This window comes from Paroedura picta, chromosome 2, assembly GCF_049243985.1.
Source record: "Paroedura picta isolate Pp20150507F chromosome 2, Ppicta_v3.0, whole genome shotgun sequence".
Taxonomy (NCBI): domain Eukaryota; kingdom Metazoa; phylum Chordata; class Lepidosauria; order Squamata; family Gekkonidae; genus Paroedura; species Paroedura picta.
In genome coordinates, this window is record NC_135370.1 from 89,949,852 (window position 1) to 89,968,213 (window position 18,362).

An 18,362-nucleotide genomic window follows, 5' to 3' on the forward strand; every position below is an offset into this window, starting at 1 on the left:
CTAAAGAAGGTCAAGGGTGAAAAACTTCCTTATCCCAGGCACACATTGTAAATTATGGGGTGTTTTAAACAAAGATTTTCTTCTTCAGACTGAGCTGTGCCTAGTTCTGTTGGATGGATTTGCTTTTCCACTTGCTGGAGGGTCAGTCCTGGATATAGATACCCCTATAACTGGCTGTCAGTTTTCGTTTTTCTGCTCAGCTAATTGTTGGATAATTTTTACATAGTCCCTGGTTCAAGCCAGGAAGTGAGTTTTTTGTTTGCTTTTGCTTCTCTTTGGCTGTAAAGGCAAGTTTATGCTCTGCTGAGTGCAATTTACCATCGGTCTTCTTTTAGACTGTAAGTAAATCCATAATTTTCAATGAAAATATAAACATTGTAAGTAGTTTTCAGTTATTCATTTTGTCATTGCTTTTGCACAATGTTTTAGCACCGGAGCATTTGCTGCAGCATGGTTGGCTTCAACTGTCATTGTCTGTCACGATGCCACAAGCAACTACTTGTGGTCTGTAAGTGCCTTTTGAAGAAAGAAAGCTATTGCAATGATACAAAGGGGATCAGACTTGCAAGGAGAGCTGTAAACATTGCTGCATTCGTTGTCCTAACCATCTCCAAATGTTGTGTTCAAATACTGTAATTGTGCATGAAAATGTTATGGTTTTATTGTTTATTATATCAGAAGTGCCATCAGTGATCCTCAAAGACTTTAAAAGGGATAGATTGAACAACTCATGCCCATACTGTGCTTTGATATTTACATCTAAACAGCAACATACATAATACTGAGTTCATGAAAGAGTGCATTTTCCATTTGATTATAAACTAATGTACATCTGTTCTGTAAATCAACAGCCAAGTCTCATGGCTAAAACAACTCTGTAAACTGAGTGTATTCAGAATTGTCTTGGAATTTCCTCTTATAAATACAGCCAAACTGGTTTGTGTGTAATTGGATTCATTATCACAGATTCCTTTAGTACACAGAATCCTCAACTAACAGGTGTCATAATTTTTTTCATGAAGAAATAAGTACTTTAAAATCAGATTCCTATGTCTCCATGGTTTGTGTTTTTTTTACAAAAGCTGGTTATGTAAAAGTAGGAGACTTCTGTATAAAAATGCTGTCATCACAGAAGCACAATCAAACCTAGTGACTCATTTCAAAGTACAAAATGTGACCTTCGTACCTTATATTTTAATGAGTTAGTGCTCCATGCTAGCTAGTTCTTCATTGTCGTATTTCATTGCTCCAGGTGAAGCACTGTGCTTGATAGTTTCTCCGGTACAGCATGAATGCAGAAATCCATTCTGAAAGAGAGCAACAAAGACTGAAAAGCACAGGAGAGACCTTGGGGAAACAGCACACCAGATCAGTAAATGTAACCTCAAGGCAATGGGTTATTCGAGCTACCTATCTGATTACAGCCGTTGGCCTGACCTGTTTGTTCATGCAGTTTGGAACTATTCCAGTAAGTATGGAGGATCTTTTGCTAGCGTAAGGCAGGGTGGGAGAGTAGCCATTTACTCCACTGAATAGTGGCAAATTAGTTTATGCACAGTACATATGAGCACAAAGACCCTTGTATCGAATCAGGTCCCCGGTTCATTAGGACCGGTACCATCTAGTCAGACTGGCAGTAGCTTTCCAGGGTCTCAAGCAGAGATCTTTCACTGCTGCCTGGTCCTTTTAACTGGAGATGCCAGAGATGGAACCTAGGACCTTCTGCATGCAAAGCAGAGGCTCTTTCATTGAGTCATAGTGGGGCATAGTGATATGGAGGGATATAAGAAAATAAATAAAATACCTCTTCTGCTGTCAGGAAATAATTGGAGGAAGCAAAGTCATGGGCAGAAACCAACCACCCTCTGTGCAAATTTTTTAAAAGCCAGAATTCTTTTCAGTAGGCCCATTTACATTAATATATGGCTCTTTCACTGTAGTTCTGTAGGAAGCTGAATGTAGAAATGGAATGACTGAGCAACAAAACAGTTGCATTGTGGACCTGCTCCTGAGACATTTGTGGTAAACAGTGGGTTCTATGTTATAGGTTGTCAATAAAAATTAGCCCCAGATCTGTTTTATTTTGACTGGAAGGGTGGCTGATCACTTGACATTACTAGTCTTGGACATACAAACTTAAAAATCTGAGCCTTGACCTTATTACTGACTGACTTAGAATTTAGTATTAACTTCTTTGTCATTTAAAAGGTAACATACATCCCTTCTCTTTTCTCTATTTCAGTATTTGGCAACAAGCCTCGGATTAGATGCAGTTGAATTTGGCTACTTGCAAACACTCTATGGAGTTCTTCAACTTCTGGGAGGTCCCATTTTGGGGAGGTAAACATAACAGCCATTGTTGTGGGCCCCATGGAATGCCAGAAATATTTGGAATTACCAGCACCATGTTATCCCTAGGTCAGAAAACTAATTTAAATAGCCATCTGGATTTTCTGAACTGGCAACAGACTCATTACTCCAACATAATGTGCTAACAACTCTATTTTGCCACATTTTGATTGCTACTGAGCCTGGGCCAATGCAGGAAACAGCAATAAGGCTGGGCAGCGCAGACAAATAACTATTATAAGACAGAAAAAAGAATATGAAACAGAGGTGTCAAACTTGTTTGTTACAAGGGCCAGATCTGACACGATAGTTATTTTGTTGGACTGGGCCATGTCTGCCACAAAATTAAGTGCAAGATACCAGAGATATAAATTTTATAAATGATATAGGCAAACTCAATTAATGATATTATGTTTTTATTCAAAATACAAACAAAAGCAATTGATTTACTGGGAAATCCACAAAAGCCCCAATAAATATGTTTAATTTTATTCAAGACTAGTTTTATCCCAAGGGATGCCATAACCACCCTCTAGCCATTTTCCTTCATTTCATGACAGCTTTGACCACATACAACTCACCATTAGTGCCCATGTGCCAGCTCCCCCCCCCCCCCAAGTAGCCTCCTATCTCCATCAGGTGCTCACAGGCCAGATAGAGCCCTAAATAGGCCCTTGGGCTGCATGTTTGCCACCTCTGGTAGAAAAGATCATAGCAAGACTAATGATCTTTCCTACTTCTTTTGTGTTCCTAATTAGCCAGTCCTGTAAAGCTTTTTAAAATAGTGGATGAAAATGGTAATTGTGACACCAGATTAAAATGGATTTTCATTTATCACCTTTCTACTGTGACAGAGGCAGGAACAGGCAAGGGCGTATCAGAGTACGAATATGACAGATCAGATGCGTGTCATCTTCTGGGGTTTCTCAAAGCCTGAAGAATGTTTCACAAGTTTCTCAACAGTAAAAAAAAGTTGAGAAAGGCTAAGGCATATTGTAGCCAGCTTTAATCCCTATTGGTTTTAGAGCTGATGATCTAAGAATATGCTTAGCTGTTCCACTGAGATGCAGTTTTGGCAAAACGGGCATCTCTCTCTATTAACGCTTGATATTGACAGATTGACTAATTTGACAGGTAACTAAATAACAGGTAACTAATAAGAATGACAAGACCAAACCTGGGGATATTTCCCATGTCCTTAGTTTAAACAGAAGGAGTTTTAATGCCAAGGAAGCGATGATGGTTATTTGATGCCAAGGGGATAGCTGATTGCCAGCTGATACATCATCTTCTGGAATTAGGTTGCTGCATGATGCAATTAGATCATCAGGGGAACCTTTCAAGAGAGCCTACCTGGTAGTAAATTGAGAGTTGTGTTTACCAAAAGGGATTTCAAAAAGGGGGCAGCCTTGGTCTTTTCTTCTGCAAGTGGGACTGTATTGAACTCCATGTGCCCTTCAAGAGTCATTTTTAATACTTTTCATATTCTCCTCCTAGTCGACATGTGTTCTCCTCCTAGCTGATACTACTTTGGCGGTTCTGTTTTTATTACTTTATAGCCAGTTCCATTTACTGAATATTCTGTATCATTCTTAACAGGGTCTCCGACCAGTATGGAGCCAGGGCTGCAATGACTTTGTCATATGTAGCTTCATCATTGCTCTTCTTGCTTCTTTCTATGTCCACCAATGTGCCACTGCTCTTTCTTTCCAGGATTCCTTCCTTCTTCATACAGGCACTACCAGGTAATACTGTGAGGTCACTTTAGGTCTGGAAACAGTCAACCTAAGTCTTAACTCAGATCTGACTAGGGAATACTGCTCTCACACATAATCTTTAAGCACAGATTAAGTGTTGTGCATTATGCAAATAAAGATCAGATTTATATGGTCTAGAGTGGAGTTATCAGGGGCTGAGCAGAAGGAAGGGTAGATTCTCTTAATGCTTTATTTTTATACCTCACCAACACAGCTTAACGGAGTTCCAGGGAGGTTTACAAAAACCACACTGAAATTATGAAAGCACTCCATGAAACACTCCAATTTAAAAACCAAAACTGTATTACCAATCAAAAATCACCATCAAAATAACAACCTGCCTCACCCATCAAATTCCTCTTGGAATAAAAACATTTTAATTAATATCTAGAAGGTAGTGCAAGATGTGGTCTAGTGAACTTTCTTGGGAGGGGGGAGAGTGTGGGAAAGGGCATCCATGTTAAAGAAGTCCTGCTCGATTCTTGCTGATACCTTAAAAGAAATGTCTGGGCTGTAGGACTTCAGACTTCCAATGGGGGTTCACACACGTTCACTCGCAGAAGAGAAACAGACTTGATAATTTCTCTAGAACTCCAAGTTGTTTGTGTGCCGGAATCTTTTGTTCAGGAACACCTGCCTCACGCGTCATGAGAATCCCCCTGTAGTCTAAATGCAGCTATATCCCAGGTCACAGTTTACCAACTCATTAAGGGCCATAGGAAACATGACAGAAGGGCAGAGTCTGCACTTACTTTGTTTATTCCATTGTCAATCCTGTTGAATTCAGATCGCTTTGAACTCGGATCTTCCTCCCCCCCCCCCATTGAAACAGGAAAGTGTTCTGCCCGTGGTTAGGGTAGTTCAGAAGGGGGAGGGGAGATCCAAGCCTCTTTCTTTTCTTGAAGGGGGGGGAGAGGAGCCAAGCAGGGAGCCTCTTTCTTTTCTTGGAGGGGGGGGGGAGAGAGGATCAAAGAAGGGAGAGGAGGGAGAAAAAAATCCAAGACCGACAGAAAATGAGAGAAATTAGGGGCTTCTCCTTTAAGGCAAACTTGTCACTTGAGGAGCTTTGGCCAATCAAGGGTTCTCTACCACGGAGCAAAGCCCAGATTCAAAACAGCCTGCTTTCTCAATCTGAATCTTAAAATATTGAGAATTAAAAGCACTCTAAGATATCGCACAAAAAAGGTAGGGTCATTCTGGATCAATCCTTCTTGCTGCAGAAGGAAAATTTAAATCACCCAAAATCAAAACGGAAATCTCATTCTGTGTAGACGGCAGGGACCGAGTCGACCTGGGATTGGAATAAAAGCTCAGTGCGGTTTACACCAAGGAGATCCATGAACAGATCTCACAGAGTTATTTCAGGCTTACAAACAGCAGAGGGCAATGGCACTGGGTGAGTGCTGAGCCAGTCCTCTTGCCATTTGCTTAATGTAAGTTGGCCCCTGAAAGGCAGATGGGAGCTCCAGGGAAGTGTTCTGCCTCACAAAGGTGCTGCAGGGCAGGGGAATGTGTTAATTTCTCTTTCCAGGCACTTCATGAGATTCCTTAAAACTTATCCCTGAGCAGCCTGTTTGGGACCTTTGGTGTCCTGATCTTCATCCCATCCAAAAAAGGGTTGGAGAAGCCAAAGGAAGACAAGGGGTACAATGGAAACAAGAAGTCTTAATGACACTTCTTGACACTATTCAAGGATACTGAAGAAATTAATGGGACTAAACCCTGAGTAAGAAATTGTCATATTTATAAAGGGAAAGCTGTCTTTCTAAGCTACATTATTCACCTGTTATTTACAATTACATTACAGGTGCTCAGATGGTCATAACAGATTTGACAACTCCTACAGAACATGCTGATGCTTTGGGAAAGCTTGGACTATGTTTTGGACTAGGAATGATCCTTGGTCCTTCTCTGGGTGGTAGTCTAACCACACATTTTGGGTAAGTGGTCATACTTTGTTTCTGTCTTGTGTCTGGCATTCTTGGTTGTTCTGCTGAGAAATATCTAACTCCTCCCAGAACTAGTATAAATATAATGACAATAATTTACTGGCCAAGAATGAGAGCAATTGAGATTATGGGGCAGAGGTATACTCCCAAATGAAAAGAATCTAGCTCTGAGGCAGGCTGTCTAGAGAGTGATGGTTTGGAATAAGTCAAAGCAAGAGAAGCAATTTAGGCGGCAGAGCCAAAATAATTAATATGAAGAACCTACAAGTGGGCAGATCTTCTGTTTTCTGCAGAAATAATTAAAAACATGGTAAATCTGTCCCAACAGACAATAATCCGGATTGCCCCTGAGTGGTGATGATTCTCCACGTAGCTGTACGCACACCCTTGAGAGTAAGTCTCATTGAGTTTGGAGCATCTGTTTGTACATGGATAGGCTTGGACTGTTAGTCTATTAGCTTGCCTTGCATGTGATTTGGTCATTATGAGGTGCCAACAGCATACATCAATTTTTCAGCATAAGCTGCAGTCCATAGATACAAAGCATCATATGGGTTTTATCATAAAATATGCACAAACATTTTAATGCACATTTGTTAGAATGCTAACTCTTAATGTGAAATAGCCCTGATTATATTATTTGTGTGAGTATTTATATTTGTATAAAATCATGGTTTGAAATAATGTAGACTAAAACTACACTTGTACACTGAGAGTTTGCGCATGTATATTTAACAGTGGTCTAACGATAAATCCTGGGTTGCCCAGCCATGTATACTTGCATTGCCCACTAGATGTCTCTGTTTTCCCATCTAGATTTACATTACATTGATGATGAGTGAGTCTCATCATGGTCTAGAAAAACTTTCTTCAAAATAAGTGTGTATCTGCACTACAGACTTATATAGGGTTGCCAGCTCTGGATTGGGAAATGCCTGGAGCCTTTGAGAATGGAGCTGGAAGTGGGCAGGATTTGGGGCAGGGAGGGATCGCAGTAGACTATAATACTATGGAGTCCACCCTCAAAACTAGCCATTTTCTCCAGGGAAACTGGAGATTATCTGTAATTCTAGGGAATCCCCAGGTCCCACCTAGGGACAGGCATCCCTAGGTTTGTGCACTAATGTAGCTGTCATTTCCCTCCCCCTCAGAATATTGCAAAACGTAGTTTGTGAATGTACTGAGTATCCTGTGTTAGAGATTTCTGGATCACCATTGTCTATATGTTTGTTCACTTTCTCAGATACCTACAAAATTTTGGTGAGACAGGATTTTCCTTTGCAAAAGCCATACTGATTTTCCTTCAGCAGTCTTTGTTCCTCTAAGTGCCTAATAATTCAATTTTTATTAGAGTTTCTACTAATTTGTCAATGTCAGATTTTAGGCTAACTGGTCTTTAACTCCCTGGTTCCCCCAAGATCCCTTTAACAAAATTGATGTAGCATTTGCTACTCTACAGTTGCCTGGTACAACAGCGGAATTAAGTGACAGGATATATATATATACTAGATTTAAAGCCCATTTCACCTCCAAATGAAATGGGCGCTAGCAGGCATATCGGAGCCGCCCTCCCAACCCCCAAAGGGTCCTGCGGGGTTGTCTGTGTGGGCGGGGAGGCAGGCAGAAGACGGGCACGGACCGGGCTGGTGGGGCAGCGGTTCTGGGGCAGCTTAGTGGGGGCGAACTCACCCTGGGAAGGCTCCTCTCATGTCTTCGTGGGCAGTGGCAGCTTGAAGGAGGAGAGCAGTGGATCGGGCGGTGATTTTGTTCCGGGCTGGCAGCGAGGGCCACGTGCCCCACTGGGGCTGGAGCAGCGCGGAGAGCGCAGGGAGGTTGGTGGGTGGTGTTGGCGGCGGCGGCAAAGGGCAGCAACGGGCGGCAACGGGGGAAGTGGGCAGTTGGGGAAGTGCAGTCACAGGGCGGAGGGAAAGAGCTGCTTCCCAAGCCCAGCGGCGTGTGGCGAGCCTCCTCCCTAGCAACCATCCGGCTAGGATGGCAGCTCGGGAGGAGTGGAGAGTTCTCGGCACAGCGTTCAGGAGACGGGCCAAGTGGCCAATAGGGAGGCGCGCTTTGCGTGCCTCCCAATTGGCCACTTGGCTCTCGAGTGCCACTCGGAGGAGCGAATCCTGATTCGCGGCTCCTGATTCGCTCCTCCGAGTTTTTATCCCGGACAGAGCCCACCCTAACTCCTCCCCCACAGCCCTTACTCAATTATTTAGTCCGCGGCGCCCCGCACCGCGGGACGGTTTAAAGATAGGGATCAGTAGATCAACTATTCCACATTTGAGTTCCATAAGAACTCTTGCACGCGTGCCATCAAGACCAGGACACTTATCAGTTGTTTAACTTCCTCTAAAAGTCTAGGACGTCATCTCTCATCACCTCAATTTGACTCAGTTAGGTCCATTCCACACTGATGCTGCTGCTCTGGGCTGCCACTGGTTCTTTGAGATGGGGCAGTTAGCACCGTCTCTTCTTGGGTCCAGATGGAGGAAGATTTTCCCTGCTGGACCTGGTCTGCCCCAGATTACTGCTTCCACAAAAGGTAGTCAGGGCAGAGAGGTTCCACCACGCTTCATGGCAGTGGGGAGGGGGATATTTTCATGGAGCACCGCAAAGCCAACTGGAGCATTTTTTCCCCGTCCTGGGATGCTGTAGGTAGGCCCAGCTCTTCCACTTCTACATGGCCCTGTCCTGAGATAGGCCCCATTAGCACCCAGGATGAAAAAGGGAATTCTGAAATATCCATGTTCCCTTGCCATGGGGCAATGGAGGACCTGATTTGGGCCTGGGCCGGGCAGTCATCAACATCACCTGGAAGCAAGGATCAGCCCCTCTACCAGATGAACACTGGCCCAACCTTTAATCCTCATGCAGAAAAGGTCTTCTTCCTTCCTGAAAATAATGGTTGTGGCATGAATACATGCCCCACACTTTCCACAGTGAACACAGAAGAGAAAAATTCATTGAGTTTCTCTGCCATTTCCCCATTTTCCTTTAGCAATCCATTTATTCCTTTGTCATCCAATGGGTCAATTTGCTTTGCTGGCTGGTTTCTTGCTCTGGATAGATTTAAAGAAATATTTATTGCTTGTCTTGATGCTTTTAGCAAACTGCTCTTCAAAAATATATTTTCTGCAGTATATATGGGATATTTGGTTTAGCAACATATCAGTATGACACACCCTCTCTGTATTTATGTGGTCATTGTTCAGCCCCTCAGAGGCTTCTATAGCCTGGTTGAAAAAGTCCTCTTGGTGTTGCATCATCCAGTAGCATACTTGGGTGGCTGCTGTATAGGAAGGTTGAAAAGATTACTGTGTGATCCTGTGCCTTAATATACACTAGATGGCACTACTGCATTGAAAAAGATAGAGAGACTTCCCTTCTCACACACACATACCATCACCACTTTACTGTCAAGGTTTGCCATAAGTATTTTGCACAATAATTCTGAATGTTTAAAATTGTATATAAACTGCATCAAGGTGCATGCTTTTACACAGGCACCTAAGCAAAAGAAGAAGAAAAGACATAAAAATATATTCACTCAGACTTTGCTTCAGCTGGCTTTGGAGACTAAATCGTTAAGTTTCAGGGAAGAGACAAGTTTTGTGGGTTTGAAGGAAAAGAGAAGTTACAGGAAAGTCAACAAGGGGTTCTAAGCAGGAAAGTCAACAAGGAGAGGACAGATTTGATTTAAATCGGGAATCTGCTGATAAAAGAGGAGGCTAGAACTGGAGGAGTGAAAGTCAAAAGATGGTTTTAGAAACCTGTTGAAAGAGCCTCATACATGGATGCCAGCCTCCAGTGGGGACCTGGAGATCCCCTGGAATTAGAGTTCATCTCCAGACTACATAAATAAGTTCCTCTAGAGAAAATGGATGATTTGGGGGTAGATTCTATGGCATTGTACCCCACTGGGGTCCCTGTCTTCCCCAGGCTCTATCCCCAAATCCCCAGGAGTTTCCAAACCTGGATCTGGCTACCCTACTCCCCCATCCCCTGCTGGTGTCAGGGGGGCCCTAGCACAGACACAACACATAGGATAGACTGGAATGTAGGGAGCTGTGCTTGGAACAGTGGAGGTTACAAGAATGGTCCTGAACAGGATGAGGGCTGCTCCTGGGGGGGTGCTTAACAGGGAAAAGCAGCCTCAAGCCATTGGTCCACTGGGACTTTTCCCGGTAGCCTAAATGACCAATCCTCCCCCCTGTTCAGGATTCAATAGGGGCATAAAGAAGCCAAAGGAAATTGGGGGGGGGGGGTGTCCAAGGGCTGGCTTTTATGTTCTCAAAGGGAACTTAGAGTAGATCAGAATGAATGTTTCCCTTAAAACTTCAGCTGAACAACATTAACAACACTTAAATGGGTGACAATGAGACTTATGTGGAGAAAGAATGTCAGATTGCTTGTGTATACTAATTTGGCATATATACTTTGCAAATATCTTAATGTACAAATGTGTGTGTGCAGTAGCAAGGTGAAATCCTGAGGTTTCACATGGCTATACACACCTACATGGGGTGACTCTTGATCATCTGGAACAATCCTTAGTATCCATTGTACATGTGCTCTTAAACCTCTTTATCTGCCCCCCCCCCCCCCATTTGCAATCTTTACTGACTTTGATATACATTACGATCTGGCAGTAACGTTTGTATTTTTGGCTGTCTTTTAAAGGAAATAACAAAATAAATGTTTGAGTTCCCTTTCAAGACAACATTCAACAATAAATAATATTTTAAATAGAAGAACATAGAAATACAAACTAGAACTGATGCATAAAAAAGAAATATACCAGAAACTCTTTGTGCAAGTAGTCCCATTCTTATCAATGACAGGAAGCAGATACATGGAAAGGATGCAGTTGAGGAAGCCCTTTTACTCATGGGAAGGCTCCATGTGCACATTCCCGGCTCCAGGAAGACGCGCCTGGTCTCAACCAGGGCCAGGGCCAGGGCCTTCTCAGTTCTGGCCAATACCTGGTGGAATGAGCTCCCAGAGGAGCTGCGGGCCCTGCAGGATCTGTCAGCATTCTGCAGGGCCTGCAAAATGGAGCTCTTCTGCCAGGTTTATGGTTGAGGCCGGCGTGGCGAGGAAGATCTGATGGTTTTTAAATGTTTTAGGAGTCTGTTGTATATGGATGAAGTCTGCAATTGTTTTAATGGTGGTTTTAACATGGACAATTTGTAATCCACCATGAGCCAGTTATGGGAGTGGCGGGCAATAAGTTGAAACCATAATCTTTAAACCGCCCGTGGCGCCACGGGCGCCACGGACTATATAATTCGGTAAGGGGGGTAGAGGTGGGATTAGTCCGTGATGAGGAAGGGTCCGGATTGGACCCCTCCTCACGACAGACAATCGGAGGGACCAATTGGCAGGCGCAAAGCGCCTGCCGATTGGCCCCTCCAATTCCCAGCTACAGGAACTGCGAGCTGCGCGCAGCGCGGCTCCCAGTTCCTCCCGGCCTGACGCGGCGAGAGGCGCGAAGCGCCTCTCGCCGCGTCAGGCCACCGACCCAGGGAGCCCCCGATTCCCAGCTGAAGGAACTGTGAGCCGCGCGCAGCGCGGCTCGCAGTTCCTCCCGGCCTGACGCGGTGAGAGGCGCGAAGCGCCTCTCGCCGCGTCAGCGCGCCGCCAACGAAACGAGCTCGCTGCCGCCGACCAGCCCGCCGCCGCCGCTGCCAACTGAGGTAGGACCTAGCGCCCGCTGCATTCCCCTGCAGCGGGCTTGATTACTAGTTAAATAATAAATAATTTGAGTTCTCTGTGCCTAAAGGAAGCCACAGGATCGGGGTCACACTTCTCCTCCTGACACATTCCGTAGTGTTTTGAGAAGAGACTTATTTGCATTTATAATTTTCAACTAAGTCCCACAAGTCTTCAAGAATTTTTTTTTTTTACAAGAAGAAATGAATTTCTTTGCTGGTTTGAGATGACATTCATTTTTATTTGTTGTGATGCCATAGGGAAAGAATGTGACTGGAGTTTTCTGCCCACTTGGCATGCATTTAACAAATCGCTGGTAGTTCACACTCTTGTTTGTGCATATGCCAAACGGATCTCCATGTATTTTTTGTTTTATTAGTATTGCACATTTTGTGGCTGTTGGTACACATGAGGCCTTTCTGCTTTTCCAGGATGGTATTCAGGGTTTAAAAGAAAAAGGAAAAAGGAAAAGAAAGCAAAGGCAGCTATTCTAGAAAGGATGAGAAGGGAGCAGGCTGTTTCATGTGCCAGCACGGCTGCCTCTCGTGCCTCAGCTATATAACATTCATTCATTGCCTTTTATTCTGCTGTGTCGACAGGTGAGATAGAATTAGCTGATATCTGTAGGGATGGCTGGGTGGTCTCTGGGGCTTACCATGTCAATGTTATTTGTGTGAGTGAATATAATTTTGAAAAGGATGTAAAAAAAATCTATAGATCTTATAAAATCCATCACTATGGTAAATGTGTAACAATACCAGGATGGTTACGTAAAACAAAACATAGTGAAATGAAAGTCCAGGAAGGGGCCCATGGTACAGATAGCCTGTGTTCATCCTTATAGCTAAATTTCTGGGTGCGGTTTTTCTTTATAGCTTCCTGGCAAAGCCCATTTTAGACCGGTATAGTCTATATTTTGTCACATTCTACTTCTGCTGTAATTATTACTCAATGCCACAACCAAAGAGTTATGTGGCTAGTTCAAATCTGTATTCCCTCCTACCACTTTGCCTGGGTTGGCTCCTTCGCTTGCTTGGTCACAGTACTGCAGTGATAGGGAGAAACAACAACTGGCCAAGACACTTTAGCCAAAGCCTCTCTCATTGTCCAGATCTAGCCCTTCTGTGCCCCTTTGGCTCCCTCGTGCACCCTTCCCAAGCCACAGCAATCTGCCATTCCTTTCTGTTCTTGCTTCTTGCTCCTCGGCCTGCTCTGTCCCTTTTGTTCATCACAACTTACTCCAGGCACTCTGCCTAGTCAGTTGACCAGTCCTTAGCCTGCCCAACGTGGTTTCTCATTCCATAGAGAATTGAAATTTTCTGGAGTTGTAGCTGAAATAGATGCAACTTATTTCTCTTTATCTTCTCTGTATTGTTCCAATTACTGCTTCCAATTACTGCTGAAGCAACCACACAACTTATTTCTCCTGTTCATCCACTTCTCTTCCTCCCTTTCTTGTTTCTGTCATGACATCTTTAGATTGTTAGCCCTTTGGGGTGTGGACCAGTGTTACAGAGTGTTTTGTACATTAAAGTATATGAATAAATCAACAATCACAGCCAATCAGGGTTGGCTTTATTGCCTCAAGTACATGACAATATAGAAAATATGTCAATGTGAGATTGGAAGAAGCCTTTATTTCTTTGCAGAAGGCAATTCTCAGTCCTTCTTCCTTTGCTGAAATGCAGCTGGGCCTGTAACTGACTTTAAACTCTGCAGAATTTCCATGCTGTTTCTTCCTTCTCCATCAGGGGGTGGAATGGAATATCTGTGGGCGTTTAAAGGGGTGCTTGTTGAACCAGGGCTGGAATAGGTCAAAGGGTTAGAGATCTCTGCTCTGTATCCAGACAATTTGCCATTGCTCTCACTCACTCTATTTGGCTGTCTCACAGTAGAAATTCTGGTATTTCTGGGCCTGGAGTGATTATGCTGATTGGCCTAGCAGTTTGCACTGGGGAGACAAAAAACTCTTTTGTTCATGATGATGAGGCATTTTGGAGGATGAAGTTCCCATGGCTAATGGCCAGATGGTCCACAATCACAGAAAACTGCTGCTGAATGTGCTAGACTAAACCCCTCTACAAATTGTTTAATCTACAAGCGGTGCCCCATGCCCTTATCCTTGAGGTATCCTGTGTTGAGCGGGGGGTTGGACTAGATGGCCTGTATGGCCCCTTCCAACTCTATGATTCTATGATTCTATGATTCTAGGTACAGTCCCCAATTGAGTCTGAGACCCAGCATGGAGTAGTGGTTAAGAGCGGTGGACTCTGCTCTGGAAAACCTACTTTGATTTCCTAGTCCTCCACCTGCAGCCAGCTTGGTGACCTTGGGCCAGTCACAGTTCTCTCAGAGCAGTTCTCTTAGGGCTCTTTCTGTCCCAGCTATGTCATAGGGTGTCTGTTGTGGGGAGAGGAAGGGAAAGGTGTTTATAAGCCACTTTGGGAGTTCTTTTGGGTAATGAAAAGCAGGGTATAAAAAAAACAGCTCTTCTTCTTCTCCTCTCTAACACAGCCCAGCTGTGAAGCTATGTTGTTCATAAAATGAAGTATTCTTTTTGCTGTACAGATGCAGCCTCTCCTGTGCAGCATATTACAAATGGTTTGACTTAAAACTCCCCTCCTCCTTGCCACACAATAAGACAGGGCCAATATAAGCCACACACCAAGCAACCATTTCTGCTCTCTGCAGTGATGCTGTACTGTGTTGCCCGGTCACCTGTGGCTTTGCTCATACCAGCTCTGGCATGACATCAGCAGGGCTAAACCAAAAGATTGCCTTTTTAATGTGATGTCCTTAATTGGATGAAAGCTGCACTGTGACTTCATCTGGTTAGAACATATATTTTAAAATAAATAAATACTTCAGGTTCGGTGATTCAGGAGCAAGGAACACAGGTGCAGTGTCACATGGAAGGGGGTCACAACACAAGAGCAGTAATGCCTAAGCTGGCTCTGTGCACCGGTTCAGTCTACTGGATAAAGACCTTACCACCCACTGAACGCTCCTCCACAAATGATTCATTGCCTTGGAGTTCTGAGGAGATAAGTTTGGGCATGAGGCATATTCTCAAATGGGAACAAGTAATAGGATTTTCTATCTCTTATCAACCTCAAGGGAGCTGAAGAGACTTGAGAGGGGGGAGTCTTGAGAGGGAAACACAGTAGTTCTGGCACCATAATTTTTCATCTGCAGCTGCAGGCCAGGTTGAGAAGCCAGCAGTGAAGAAGAAAAAGCAGCTGTTAAATGTAACAAGCAGTAAACACTAACTGGCCTCTTGACAGTTATTGATTAATGTATGTCCTTCTTTGAAACCTTTATCTTATTGTCTTCAGATTAGGTCATTGTTATTCTTAGTTTAGAGGCTGAGAGAGACTGAACTGGCCAGGTCTTCCCAACTGGTATACTACAATACTGAACTATACCGCAGTGTGGGAATTTCCAAAGGGACAGCCAAGGAGAGCCCACCTACCCTTTGCTTTCATTTCTGGCTCCTCAACGTTTTTTTTTTAATTTGTGCCTTATTTGAGCAGGCAGGTTTACCCACCCCCTTCCAAAGTGGCCAATTATGAGCCTAGAAGGGGTGGGAAAGGTAGGAGGCCTGGCCATTCGAACCTTGGCCGGCTCCTCTCCTTTCAGTCTATTGTTGATGGTGGCTGGAGCTGGAGTCGAGGTGAGTTGGGGGGGGGGATTGAGAAGCAAGATGTGTGAGTGTTCCAGAGGGTTTCCTGCCCAGATTTAGGGCAGCAGGTGAGCAAACAGGGGGGAATGTGATCATCTGGCCAAGGCCAAGAGGTGAGTTCATAGCTGTAAAGGGATTTGAACCAAGGTCACACAAGAACACACATGAATCTGCCTTATTGTCTGACCCCATCCAGCTGCAACGCTGTCTGGCTGAGGAAGAGGCAGATCTGAGAGTCTTGCCAGAACCAGTCCCTGAGCTTCAGCCACTGCCAAGGGAATCTGCCTCAGAAGCACCAGAACTGTCTTGGAGCCCAGCCTCGAACCTGAGCCACAGCCAGGCACAAGCACCCAGCCTCTCCAGCCTTTAGACACCCACCCTGTTGCAGAAGCCCCAGCAGCAGATGGCTCCCCACCCTTGTCTCCTGAGCCTAAAGAGCCACAGCATAAGAAGCAGTTCTCCAGCGTCTCAGAGGTCTTTTACATCATCTGATCCCTGATCTTTTATTAAGAGATGATGGAGATGGAAACCTGAGACTTTCTGCATACAAAGCAGATGTTCTAAGACAGATAAGAGGTCCTACTACCAAAGTCCAAGTCTACCTATCTCTCTCTTCATTGTAGTAGCTATGGAGAAGCAGTGGAGTGAAGCAGTATCTAAGTAGACTCTGAAAACATTCTTTAGGAACACAACATGGCTATGGTGGGTCTTGGGCAAATTGCATGTGATTGAAAGAACACTACATTTTATCTACTTATTTAATTTATACACAACTTCCCCCCCCCCCAATGTGGACACAAAACACCTTGCATCCTACTCTTTTCATCCATTTCATCTTCACAACAACCCTGTGAGGTAGGTTCAGATGAGAATGTGTGAGTGGCCCAAGTTCACCTACCAAGTTTCCATGGCAGGATTAGGGGAGTAGGACCATTGTTCAGGACTATTTTTGCCTCCCAATTCATGTCTGCAGATGGAGCTTGAATTCCATCTGTTCTCCAGATTACATAGATCAGTTCACCTGGAGGAAAGAGCAGCTTCACTACATCCTTGCAGAGCTCCATCCCTGCCCAGGAATTGCTGAAGCTGGAATTGGCAACACTGCATGGTGTTAAAATATAGATTCATTTATCCTCCCAGATAGATAGACGTTTGCATGGAGATCTGTACAAGCACACAGGATTGTGGTCACCTGATATGGATTCTCTGCCTGTATGCAGAAAGGATAGGGGGACTGAGGTTCAAATCCCTTTCTCATGGAAATTAGAAGAAGAGTTGGTTTTTATATCCCGCTTTTCACTGCCCAAGAGATTCAAAGCAGCTTACAAGTGCCTTCCCTTCCTCTCCCCACAACAGACACCCTGAGTGAGACTGAGGGAGCTCTGACAGGACTGCTCGGTCAGCAGAGCACTATCAGGGCTGTGATGAACCCAAGGTCACCTAGCTGGCTGCATGTGGAGGAGCAGGGACTCAAACCTGCAGTGCCAGATTCAAAGCCACCGCTCTTAACCACTACACTACTTTGGGCCTCAGGGTAATTACAGGATAAAGCATGTGTGCTGTGTCACAACCAAAAGAAACAGACATTGCAAAGAGATAAGGGAGACTATGGAATGGCATGTTTTGAAGGCAAACATCAACCTAGATCAGCCATGTTCCAAATAAACTCCAGAAAGCAAGAGAAATAGAAAAGGTAATTCCGTGCCTGATCAATTTTCAGACTGCCTTTGAGGTTCATTCATACCAGCTTTCCCCCAGGATATGTTCCAGTGTAAATTACCAGTTAGTGAATAGTGTTCTACTTCTTGGTTTGGTTGTGGGGAAACAGTACTTGTTTGTATGCATACAAAGTTGTGTTTCACTATTTCCTCTTACCTCTATTCTTCAAATAATTAAATTGAGTCAGACTTCCCTTCTGCAAATTTAATAACATGGAGCAAGCATCTTTAAAAAAAAATCAGATTTCTTCTTTTTGACATTAAACAGCTATTACTCAAGACATTCTGACAAATTCACAACAGTCTAGTTGTTTTGTTTTTTACCACCACTGTTTCCATGGTCATTCTGAAATGGTAACTTAAAAAAAATGGACATCTGTGATTCAAATATTAAATGTATCCTGTTTGCATGGCTCAAGGCAGGCTTCACTTTCACCACACTCCCCTTGTGTACAATTCCTGTCAGCTAACATGCCAAGCTTTGAGTGTGAGAATGCCAAAAGTATGTGAAACATCCAAACACTGAATGCTTCCCTTGCAGCTGAGGCCCAGTGTGGTTTCTGAATGATAACCGGCTCATGTCCAGACTTGCTTTTACGCAGGCAATGACATGTCAGAGCAACAGGGTAGGAAAAGTCATCGGAACATATGAGGAGTCCTGATGAAAACTACCTGAGGTTAAACCCTGCTGAGGTGGTGCAATGGAGAATAGGATGCATGGGAAACCTACCAGTCCTCCACCCTTTCGCACTGTTCTTCATCAGGACAGCAAGATTTCTAAATGGTAGATGTAGCCCTTCTCAGACACCCTATGAGTGTCCAGGGCCTCAGAACAGCAAACCCCAGTGGGTATCCTGGAACTGCTTGCTTGCTGGGAATAAAACCTAAAGGGCTTTGAAGGGAACAGAACAGAACAGGGCATTTCTGGCCATTTTCTACAAGCTGATTCAGTAGCAAAACCGAATTCACCTAAAGCAGGCTTTCTCAACCAGGGTTTTGTGAAAGCCCTGGGGTCTCTTGACAACCCTGGAAGGGTTTCCCAAATTGGTGGGAGTTAATTTTTTAATATATTTTTAAAAATTTGTTAAAGATTTATCCGATGATATGACCATATATGGTCTCGTTGACCCTCCTCTTCTAAAATGGCCAATGATAGGCCTGGAAGGGGTGGAAAGGGGAAGGGCCCTGGGTA

At 44.1% G+C, this 18,362-nt stretch overlaps 1 protein-coding gene across 1 annotated transcript in view; it reads left to right on the top strand.

Annotated features, from left to right (window-relative positions):
• The first annotated feature begins 219 nt into the window (after window positions 1-219).
• SLC67A1 (solute carrier family 67 member 1) overlaps window positions 220-18,362 on the top strand; it is an 88,204-nt gene continuing 70,061 nt past the window's right edge. The window contains exons 1-5 of the mRNA XM_077321535.1: window positions 220-338; window positions 1,253-1,468; window positions 2,243-2,340; window positions 3,949-4,094; window positions 5,914-6,046. Coding sequence (XP_077177650.1) covers window positions 1,289-1,468; window positions 2,243-2,340; window positions 3,949-4,094; window positions 5,914-6,046 — 557 coding nt within the window. The 5' untranslated portion in view covers window positions 220-338; window positions 1,253-1,288. The remainder of the gene's footprint in view (window positions 339-1,252; window positions 1,469-2,242; window positions 2,341-3,948; window positions 4,095-5,913; window positions 6,047-18,362) is intronic.